The sequence below is a fragment of the Culex quinquefasciatus genome, chromosome 2 (genome assembly GCF_015732765.1).
Source record: "Culex quinquefasciatus strain JHB chromosome 2, VPISU_Cqui_1.0_pri_paternal, whole genome shotgun sequence".
Classification (NCBI taxonomy): Eukaryota; Metazoa; Arthropoda; class Insecta; order Diptera; family Culicidae; genus Culex; species Culex quinquefasciatus.
In genome coordinates this window covers 158657710-158669736 of record NC_051862.1, presented here as the reverse complement: position 1 = coordinate 158669736, position 12027 = coordinate 158657710, and the positions used below count along the sequence as shown (strand labels likewise).

At 37.5% G+C, this 12027-nt stretch overlaps 1 protein-coding gene across 1 annotated transcript; it reads right to left on the bottom strand.

The window, feature by feature from the left end:
- Positions 1–2779: 2779 nt before the first annotated feature.
- Positions 2780–9497, bottom strand: LOC119766373 (transcription factor SPT20 homolog; the record flags this gene model as incomplete). The annotated part of the gene is given in 3 exon segments (XM_038250876.1): positions 2780–2916; positions 2919–3399; positions 9468–9497. Coding segments are annotated over 3 exon segments (648 nt in total), but the record flags the coding sequence as incomplete, so codon positions are not given.
- Positions 9498–12027: the final 2530 nt, after the last annotated feature.

The window sequence follows — 12027 nt, the reverse complement described above, 5'->3', positions numbered from 1 at the left end:
TGTACTTTAGGGAATGAATAACAATTTATATCGATAGTTTCTGTAGTTCCGAAAATACAAAAATATCTGTAACAAAAATCTTTCAAGCATTTTATCAAAAAGTACTTTACTTTTTTGATCAAATTAACCATTTTCAAGTTATTGCTACTTTCAGGTATACATTTTCTATTTCTTTTCATTTTCTTGCCTTTAAAAAAAATCTTCTTGAAAGAAAAGCACACCTGAAAAAAAAATACTTTTGGAAAAGTAAGACTGAGACTACTGACGAAATCTTGGAAACTATTGTTCCGATTTTCTATGTTAAATAATAAAACTTTTGCGAAAAATTCAAATTCATTTTTTTTTCAAAAATGGTATGATTTGTTCTGAACTCTAAAAATAGGACAATAATTTCTTTTTAGTCCTTTTCAGAAATAAAGCTTTATTTTTGAAATTATTTTTATTGAAAAAATCAAAACATTCCACAAAACATAAAATTCCAACTTTGAATATCTAACAAATTAATTCCAAGATATCGGCAGTTGATAATTACAGGCTAATTAGGTGACACTTGAAAAAATGATCGATTCAAATTATTTTGAGACTGCATCTCAGAAACTAATTACCCGATTTTTTTAAGTTTCAGAGAAAAAAATGTTGAAAATTTTCTCAGCTATTCAAACATATTTTTTTCAGAGGTGCTTTTCTTTCGAGATGTATTTTACAAATTAAAAAGCCGAAACGAAAATGAAAATGCATACCTAAAAGAAGCTAAAACTTGAAAACTTATAATAATTTCTTCTCCAGGTTTTCGATATTTTCTAAAAAACGATTTAAAAAAAATCATGTTTTCTAGACCAGATATTGCACCATCACGTGAAATTTTCCGTTCTTTCCGAAAACAATATTTTATTTTTTGAAATCAAGACTAACATTTTAAAAGGACGTAATATTGAATGTTTGGGCCTTTTGGAATGTTAGTCTTGATTTAAAAAATAATAATATTGTTTTCGGAAAGATCGGAAAATTTCCCGAATGTTTCATATTTTAACATTGAAAATCGGACCATTATTTGCTGAGATATCGACATTAGAAGATGGTGGGTTATATGGGTGAGACTTAGAAAACATCAATTTTCCTGTTGTTAAATATGTGCATAGCAATATCTCAGCAACTAAGGGTCGTATCAGCAAAGTTCAAACTAACAAAATATAGAGAATTTTCTCAGCCTTTTAAAAATATATTTTTCAAAGGTGGGCAAACATGGACACAAATTTTAAAAAATGAATAACTGCGACTATTTTCAAAAAAGTTACCTAAAAATGGCTTTAACTTGAAAACGGTGCACTTTATCAAAATTTCACTAAAGTACTTTTTGATTGCAAATTCGATTTTACATTGAAAAATGAAATTGAAAAATTTTTGCGAGCAATATTTCGATTTTATGAAAAAAAACCAGTATTGATTCAAAAATTCATAACTCGATCAAAGATTTTTTGCCCGTTCTGGATTTTTTTTAAAGCTAAAGCATATAAAAAAATTAAAAAAATATTTTTTTTTTTTGCAAATCAAGTTTTTTGCAGACAACAAGTGAAATTAAAAATCACCAAAAACCGTAACCGTGCATTTTTTTTTCAGTGTAGTCCTTATCCAACATTCCTACCTACAACATTGCCGATGACACCAAATCAATCAAAACAGTTTTTCAAAAGATACAGATTTTTGAATTTTCATATAGCATTTTTGTATGGACAGCTGCCAAATTTGTATGGAAAATTATATGGACAAACTAATGATGCAAAATGGCTTCTTTGGGCATACCGAAGGCACCAAAAATGTTTCAACCGAATTAAAAAATACCAAAAAAATCGAATTGCTCTATTAAAATAATATTACAATATTTCTACAAAGCCCACCCCTGTTTGATCTCCACCTCCAAAGAGTTCTATATTCGGCGCGTTGCTCATCTAAACTATCTTTCCTCTAAGCTGTTGCAGAAAATCGTGTGGCACAGCAGCAGCAGCAGCACCCTAGCCCTGCTGATGACGAATGATTGAGGAGACCTCCTACGTGGCCCGAGTGAAAGTACCTATTTTCGACCCATCTGCGATAAGCTTACTTTTCGTTCCGCTTGCAGGTTCGAAAATAGTTTCCCAACCCCACCAGGATGAGGCGCAAATAGCAATCACGTTGTGCCGCCGGCCGGAACAAACTCCTGAAGAGTCGGAGCCATACATCGTGTCGCTTGGAGTGGGAGTTAGGGGGACGAAGCTGTGTTTGATGCTCGAAAAGATGAGCTTTTGCCGAGATGAACTATGCGCTCGAGATGATGACTGACGGATGCTTGAGATTCATTGGATGGCTGCATGGATGGTTCTGACGCGTATGTGCGACGACGACGACGACGTTGTTGTTTCGCGTTCAGTTATGAATATGAATAAGTGGGACAGATTATAATAAATAGAATTCACGCCCCGAACTTTATCGTTTCGCGTCAGTCACGGGAGTGGGTGGTTCTGATTATGATTATATTTTTTCAGGGTTTTGCTATCCATGCATGTGACCTGATTCTTGTTTGTCTTGTTTTTTTTGTTTGTCTTGTTTGTCTTGTTTGTCTTGTTTGTCTTGTTTGTCTTGTTTGTCTTGTTTGTCTTGTTTGTCTTGTTTGTCTTGTTTGTCTTGTTTGTCTTGTTTGTCTTGTTTGTCTTGTTTGTCTTGTTTGTCTTGTTTGTCTTGTTTGTCTTGTTTGATGATTTTGTTTCTGTTGTTGATTCTGTTGATTCTGTTGGTCATGTTGATTCTGTTGATTCTGTTGATTCTGTTGTTTCTGTTGTTTCTGTTTTTTCTGTTGTTTCTGTTGTTTCTGTTGTTTCTGTTGTTTCTGTTGTTTCTGTTGGTTCTGTTGATTCAGTTGATTCAGTTGATTCAGTTGATCCTGCTGATTTGTTGATTCTGTTGATTCTGATGATTCTGATGATTCTGTTTATTCTGTTGATTCTGTTGATTCTGTTGATTCTGTTGATTCTGTTGATTCTGTTGATTCTGTTGATTCTGTTGATTCTGTTGATTCTGTTGATTCTGTTGATTCTGTTGATTCTGTAGATACTGTTGATTCTGCAGATTCGGCTGATTCTGTTGATTCTGTTGATTCTGTTGATTCTGTTGATTCTGTTGATTCTGTTGATTCTGTTGATTCTGTTGATTCTGTTGATTCTGTTGATTCTGTTGATTCTGTTTATTCTGTTGATTCTGTTGATTCTGTTGATTCTGTTGATTCTGTTGATTCGGTTGATTCTGTTGATTCTGTTGATTCTGTTGATTCTGTTGATTCTGTTGATTCTGTTGATTCTGTTGATTCTGTTGATTCTGTTGATTCTGTTGATTCTGTTGATTCTGTTGATTCTGTTGATTCTGTTGATTCTGTTGATTTCGTTGATTCTGTTGATTCTGTTGATTCTGTTGATTCTGTTGATTCTGTTGATTCTGTTATTGGTTCCTAAAGTCCTCAATCAACAAACTTGATGTTAGCCTAATACCCAAAAATTTCACGTTTCGTGCGTAAAATCTTGCGTAAAACGTGCAGTAGTAGCAGCTTTGCCACCTAATCACCAGCAATCGCGCACGTGTCAGACTAAACAACAAAAAAAAGAGAAAGAAATAGAAAAATCGCGCCCAAACTCCCACCACGTGAGCGAGCTGCGGAAGTTCCAGCTGACAATGATTTATGTATTGACATTATTCGCACTAATAATAAATCTCCCACGGGTTTCGTTCGTGTTGGTCCTTACTGGGGGAAGCTTCGAGCGGGATGATCCTGTGACGGGAGCCATCAGCCTCGGGGGTGGGTGGAGGAACGCAACGCTGATGGCTCAAGTCCATTTTTCATTCACTGTTCACTCTCCGGTATTGACGCAGGCGAAACAATCGCTAGCCTCACTTCTTCTAAACTATCGGGATTCGACCGGGGAACCCCAAGGACTGCCCTCGCCGAACACAGATTCATCGCGATTAAAGGTGGAGGGAAGGGGGAGGGGTGGACCACCACTTGGCAAATATTATTTCATGCCGGATTTGTCGACGAGGTCTCTGCTTTCACTCTGGGTTTAGTTGGTTTATATGTGCCCTCATTCGTCATCCACGTGGCACCAAATCGCGGTGCAGCGGAACGGACTGTTCCGAGACCGACTGCGAAAAAGAGGATTTTTATTTGGATTCTCGAAATACGAATAGAAAAAAGGAGGGATTAGTAGCAGGAGGTAAGGGTACGAAGCTTGTACTTTCCAGAGAAGGAGAAAATTTCACAAATTTCAAAGAAATTGAGAAACTACTTCTTTCAAAAAATACATCTTATTTGTCTTTTTTGTCTTTTTTGTCTTTTTTGTCTTTTTTGTCTTTTTTGTCTTTTTTGTCTTTTTTGTCTTTTTTGTCTTTTTTGTCTTTTTTGTCTTTTTTGTCTTTTTTGTCTTTTTGTCTTTTTGTCTTTGTCTTTTTGTCTTTTTGTCTTTTTGTTTTTTGTCTTTTTGTCTTTTTGTCTTTTTGTCTTTTTGTCTTTTTGTCTTTTTGTCTTTTTGTCTTTTTGTCTTTTTGTCTTTTTGTCTTTTTGTCTTTTTGTCTTTTTGTCTTTTTGTCTTTTTGTCTTTTTGTCTTTTTGTCTTTTTGTCTTTTTGTCTTTTTGTCTTTTTGTCTTTTTGTCTTTTTGTCTTTTTGTCTTTTTGTCTTTTTGTCTTTTTGTCTTTTTGTCTTTTTGTCTTTTTGTCTTTTTGTCTTTTTGTCTTTTTGTCTTTTTGTCTCTTTTTGTCTTTTTTTGTTTTTGTCTTTTTGTCTTTTTGTCTTTTTGTCTTTTTGTCTTTTTGTCTTTTTGTCTTTTTGTCTTTTTGTCTTTTTGTCTTTTTGTCTTTTTGTCTTTTTGTCTTTTTGTCTTTTTGTCTTTTTGTCTTTTTGTCTTTTTGTCTTTTTGTCTTTTTGTCTTTTTTGTTTTTGGTTGTTGGTTGTTGGTTGTTGGTTGTTGGTTGTTGGTTGTTGGTTGTTGGTTGTTGGTTGTTGGTTGTTGGTTGTTGGTTGTTGGTTGTTGGTTGTTGGTTGTTGGTTGTTGGTTGTTGGTTGTTGGTTGTTGGTTGTTGGTTGTTGGTTGTTGGTTGTTGGTTGTTGGTTGTTGGTTGTTGGTTGTTGGTTGTTGGTTGTTGGTTGTTGGTTGTTGGTTGTTGGTTGTTGGTTGTTGGTTGTTGGTTGTTGGTTGTTGGTTGTTGGTTGTTGGTTGTTGGTTGTTGGTTGTTGGTTGTTGGTTGTTGGTTGTTGGTTGTTGGTTGTTGGTTGTTGGTTGTTGGTTGTTGGTTGTTGGTTGTTGGTTGTTGGTTGTTGGTTGTTGGTTGTTGGTTGTTGGTTGTTGGTTGTTGGTTGTTGGTTGTTGGTTGTTGGTTGTTGGTTGTTGGTTGTTGGTTGTTGGTTGTTGGTTGTTGGTTGTTGGTTGTTGGTTGTTGGTTGTTGGTTGTTGGTTGTTGGTTGTTGGTTGTTGGTTGTTGGTTGTTGGTTGTTGGTTGTTGGTTGTTGGTTGTTGGTTGTTGGTTGTTGGTTGTTGGTTGTTGGTTGTTGGTTGTTGGTTGTTGGTTGTTGGTTGTTGGTTGTTGGTTGTTGGTTGTTGGTTGTTGGTTGTTGGTTGTTGGTTGTTGGTTGTTGGTTGTTGGTTGTTGGTTGTTGGTTGTTGGTTGTTGGTTGTTGGTTGTTGGTTGTTGGTTGTTGGTTGTTGGTTGTTGGTTGTTGGTTGTTGGTTGTTGGTTGTTGGTTGTTGGTTGTTGGTTGTTGGTTGTTGGTTGTTGGTTGTTGGTTGTTTTTGTTTTTGTTTTTGTTTTTGTTTTTGTTTTTGTTTTTGTTTTTGTTTTTGTTTTTGCTGATTAGATTTTCATTCAAACAAAGACGGATAATAACGCTTGAGAAAAAACTGGTCATTAAATATTAAATAAAAAAACTGTTTACAAAAAAACTAATTGTTACGCCCATGATCCCCACAACCAGCTATCTCCTCACAGGAGTCACAGAGTTCTCGGTCCGTATTGGCACACACACACACGGCGACCCGTCCAAGTGTCAACTGAACCAGTGCTCGAGTGTTGGACCAAAGTCACCCCTTCCGGCCATCGGTACCACACCAACAACTCTGAATCGAGGGGGAGGAGAGGTGAATCGGTTTGCTGAGCTTTGACCAACAGCCGTCCAACTGCATCGTTCTAAGCCTGCCTGGAACTGGCCATCGGAACTCGGTCTTCTGCCGCTGACGGGCCTGGCCAAATAATACGTGAAGTGAAAGCAGCAGCAGCAGCAGCGTCAGGCAAGAATTGATTGAATATTTCGTTGAGAATTAAATTGAATGGAAAGATAAATATTAAATATTATTCCGATGATGATATTTGATGTATGCTTTTGCTTTTGCTCCACCTCCCCCCACAAATCTCTAACAAACTCCGGGGAGGGGGAGGGGATCATGCTGCTGCATGGTTTCCATTGAAGCCTGTGTATAAGTAGTTGTGGTATTCTCTCTATATGTTTATGTGGGGGGCCAGTTGGCCTGTCTGCAGTTGTTGTTGGTGGTGTGCAGCGATTTTGGAGTGTCGGATCGTACTCCGGGGTGGAAAATTTATATTTAAGTGATAGCTGAACCAACAATGCTATCGAGCACTACAAATAAACGCGGCTCTCTCACACACACACTTGTCCACGTGGTCACTTGAGCTGAAGGAGGGGAGGGGCGGTGCAATATGTTTAGATGGTGGTTCTTTTTATTTTTTGTCAGACTGAGAGTGGCATCGTGTATCAGCGTGGTCAAGAGGAGCGATTTTGTACTTTATTTACATTAATTTACCAGCTTAAAAAATCGTCCTGACGCGTCTTTTATTGTGGATTTCTGAGAGAATGAAAGACTCAGCGATGAGAGCGCGTGGTCGAGAGAAAGAAGGAGGTGTGACAGAAAGATAATGCCCTTGCTGAAAATCATGAGCATGAGCATGAGCATGAGAGATCACCCATGGTTGCCCCTCCGTTGCTGAACAGAACCGTAATATCCTTTCAGCACTACTGATTATAGGCTTCGACGATCTAGTGGTGTTTCCCTTATCAACAGCATGTATGAATGCGCTGAAAAGATAAAACACCATGATTGCTAAAGCTAGATCAGTTGCGAATAGGTAACAGTCATTGGCCACCAACGGCGCCCGCCATGTCAGTTTGTAGACCTCGATTTTAAGGGACGGGAATGTTAGTTAGCGCAGGTTGCTACTAGGGCAGCTGATTTACTCTGTGCTTACACCCCACGAGCGCCAGGAACCTGAAAACTTGTTAGTAGGATAGGGTGTTTGGTCAGGATTCATCATAGAAGATGATGATGCGACCCAAAATCATAGTGTTTGTTGAAAGGTGTTATATATTATTCTCAAGGCAAACAATCGGATGCTGCGGATGAGACATTTCCCGTTTATCGGTTGTTAAATTTGAAATGAAATGGTTTAGTCTTAGACAGCCGGCTGTGGACAGATAGAACCAAAATCATTTGTAATTGAAACTGAAGGGTTAACAGTGTAATTTTAACTTGAGATGATTTCACGAGTTTTAAATGATTGATGTTTAGTGAGGTACAGATTAACTTTGCGAACGACGAGTTACGATGTTTATCGAGATGAAATGGTATGATAGGGTTTTGTTGTTGTTGCACACCGCGACGGACACGAAAAATCTTGCGATCCGACGGAAAGGCATCGCAAATCGGACTGGCTAGCTGTGATCGGGACAACCAGAGCCAGCCACACCTTCACCCAAACACACGCACGCGAAAAAAAAACGATAAAAACACCGACGACGAACGCTAAAAATCTTGCGACCCGACGGAAAGGCATCGCATAATCCTGTTTTTTTTTCCCACTTTGCAAACAAACTAAACCATCCGCTCGCACTCTCGGAAGTACATTGTGTACTTTTCAACATAAAGGGATGAATCCCGCATCTGTTTTGAGAGAAATAAAAAAGAAACTCCCGGCTGTGATGTGTATCAAATACATGACTAACGAGAAAAACACACCGACGACGATCGACGAAAACGGGACGCGAAAAAAATGCGTCCCGACGGACAGGCACCGCGAAACAAACTTTCAATTTACCACAAAACGAGGATAAAAACCTCAAAACGAGGATACGATAACGACAAAAAGCGCGAAAACCCGATCACGGCACAAATCGTCAATTACAACCGACAAATTCCCTCAGTGTAAAAAACAAAACGGCCAACATCTCTTTTCTTGCCACATTACTCACACACAAAAACAAACACAGCACACACCTGTCTCCATCTCTCACCAGAATCATACAAGGAGAGTGGCAAAACATACAACACAAAACAGAACGCTCTCACCCGGGTTACGGCCTGGCATTCAGTCGATAATGCCCTTGCTGAAAATCACGAGACAAAGAAAGAGATCTCGTAAGCTATACACCCTTACCAAAAATCATGATTTTTTGAGTTCCAAATCCCACTTTTCATACGAATTTTGCAGTTCAACCCATATAACCATTTTTATGGTTGTAGTACCTGAACTCAAAAAATCGTATGAAAAGTGGGATTTGGAACTCAAAAAATCATGATTTTTGGTAAGGGTGTAGTGACAGTCGCTAACTCTCTGATATTTTGATGCCGAAATAATCAAATGATAGTTTTTTTTTTCATTACTCATTTGCAACACTGGATCAAAAGACAGAATTATTTTTATAAATAGACAAAAGTCAATGGTTAGAACTTGATGATGTTTCAAATGTTGACAACATCTTAAACCAAGCTAAGGTAGCTACTTCAAACATTACATTCATTGATCAACGCTGAGGTTCAGCTGTGCAGCTTTCGTTGGAAAATCCCTTTCATTCACATCAAGTGAGGTTGAAAATCAAAGGAAATGCGCGCCAAAAGTTACCCACAAAGGCTGCCGGAAATACAAATAAAAAGAATCTGGAGGATCCTCGCGAAGCAGCTCTCGCTGGCGAATCTTTAGTACCGTAAAATGGGGGTGAATCAGGACTACGGTCTGAAACAAAGGTCAAATTTGGAACTTACTTACTCTGTGTCTGTTCTAGCCAAAACTTAGCAAAAATATCGAATTATTGTGCTTAAAAATGTGTCCCGATTCACCCCAGCTGACGGTACAGCCACTACCGGTCGGGTTAGGGGCACACCACTGGAGGTGAGATTGTACTTGTCTTGAATTTCTTATGGCCATTTTGCTGTCCGTGGTACCGGAGCGAAGAGAAAAAAGTCCTCGCGCGGAGAAAGGCTACTTGGCCATCATGGAAAAAAACAGGCGTCGAAATAAAGAATATGTGCTTAACCATCATCTCGCGGCTCCCGGCAACGTTCCGCTTTCAGTACTCAATGCCTTTAAAAAGACAAACAGACTGAAGTCTTTTTGAAATTTCATCAATAGAAAATTAACGGTCAATTTGAATGGCTGGGAACTCACCACGGCAATCTTGAAATCACCACCGCTCATTACACTTGTTTGACAGATGTTTGACATTTTCAACGAACTGTCAAAAGCTTAATCGGTGGTGAATTGAAAATCAGTGTGGTGAGTTTCCGAACATTCAAATTGACCGTTTTAAAGAGCTACTCAAAACTTCGTCACTTCTGTTTGTCTGTGGCCTTTTGTTCTTCGCGAGTTTTTTCCTCTTCTTTTCCCACCATCATACAGTGTGAGCGAGCTGACACTTTTCCCGACGAAGCATTTCCCATCGAGTTTTATACCTTTATTATTTTAAAAACTTGAGAGCCCTGTACAATCGAGCCACTTTTCTTTCTTTTATTCTTGCATTTGCCCCATCCCATCGGTGAAAACACAGACGGAAGTTTTGCATATTGTTTTCCAGTGTGAGATGACCCGTTCTTTTCACCGGCCGGCAAAAAAATAAAACCTCTTTGTTGGGAAAAAGTGAGCTTCTGATGCGCGCCCGCCAAAGTGGCCAAAGTTCGACAAAAGAATTTCAAGTAGACACCGTCAGGATGTTGTGCAAGTGCATACTCGACACCATCCTCGTTGGAAGAGGAAGTGTTGAGGTTTTATTGTTTTGTGTATGAAAGTCAAATAAGAACGCGAGAGCAAAGTGCGGAAGTGCGGTGATCATGAGTGTCATAAAGTTGGAAGGAAAAGAGTTATATAAAAACTACAAAATTATGTAACGGGTTTGAAAACTCGATTTTGGATATGTATAAAAAATAAAATTTATGTTACACTAAAACTACAAAATTTCCGAATTCGATTACCGGTAATAATTTAAAATGTTCTAGTTGTATGTACCCCAGACGCCAAACTCGGATATTCTGGTCACCTTTCATTATTATTATTTTTGAATAAAAAGATTTAAAAATTTAAAAAGTTATGAATTCATTTTTTTTTTCTTCGAATGAAACTTTGGCGATGTAGGGTACGTTATCTATTAGTGGACCCCTTTCCTATAGTGGACCCTCTGAAGGGATTTTGATGAAAAATTCAATAAAATCACAATTTCAAGCGTGTTGTTGTCTACAAATCTTTTATTTGGCATGTTCAGCATCATTTTAAACAATGTTGACTGAAATTGAATTGTACTTTTCACCAAAATAAGTGTTTTGAGTTCGACATCTGAAATCAGCCATGGCCACTAGCATTTTCACAACAAAACTGCATTTATATTTTATGATTGAATTAACTATCCAATCATTTTTTGACTGATTATTTAACTTCAGCAAGTCGAAATAATGTAAGTTTAAGGAACTTTACTAAAATAAAGCGAAGAACTGCTAATTTTCGAGCAAAAATTAGGGGGGTCCAATATAGGACAACGAAAATCCAAACTTTTCCAAAAGTGGACCCCTGTTAATTTAACTTTCAAAAATGAAGAAAACTGTGTATTTAAGCAAAAGTTTCTCTTAAACATACAATAAATGCTTGTTGTTATCAACCTGAACGCATATTTTTTTCAATAGGCCCCCAAAACCAAAGCTAAAAACTCTATTCGCCACCTACATTCGAGTAGGAGAACTTTGGTGCAAGGTTACGTTTACGGTTTTGCGCGATAAGTGCAAAGGGCAGTGAAAACTATTCTAAGATTTTTTAAAAGAAAATTGATCTTTTGGAATAAAATAAAGTTAACAGGAGGTAAGAAATAAAAAGTTCTATCGACTGACTTTTTGATTTTTTTGCTAAGTTGCCTTTTTCATAGAAAATTCTGAGATCCGGATTGAAAACGCGAGAATGAGGTTAGATTGCTAATTTTGAAAATCAATCCAATTATTATTTTTCAAGCAGATCTTTGCTTTTATGGTAGAAGTGACTTTAAAAAATAATTGTCCACTTGAATAATCTACATTCTCAATGGAGCATTTCCATTCGAGCAGTTTTTGCTTTTTTCTACAATGTATTCCTTATGGGAGAACTGTCATTTCTACCACTCGAATCGGGTGCTCCATTGATTAGTTATGTTTTGGTTGATTAAAAAATTCCCTTATTTTGAATCAGATAATGAACAGGTTAAATCGACCATCACAAAAATATTTTCGTTTATATCAATTAAGCTATTTATTTCTTACCTGAAAATGGTATAATTTGCTATTAATGTCGATTTTATGATGAAATAAAACAATTTCAAATTTCAAACCAATTTACTCGCTGTAGTTTATAATGGAAACATCACCCCAAGTTTGAGCGCCCTCTAGTGGGGGGTAATTTTGACGTTTGATTGCCTATTATGAATATAAATATAGATGTTTTCATGTTAAAAGCTGGGTGCTGAAAAGACAGAATGCGTAACGTGATTTTCGAAAGCTCCCCACTGCTCCCCACTAATACATCTGCACTACAGCTGTAAACATAAACAAAGTAGAAGGCTATGTTCAAGCTCAAGCGTGACATATTTTTTGCTGCTGAAGTGAATTATTATGAAACATTTTGGATCTGTTGATGTTGATGTTTTAGATGAAAAATTAAGTGCTTCGCACTTTTTTCTTCGTAGACTAAACGATGGGCGGCCAAAAGAGGCCTTTTT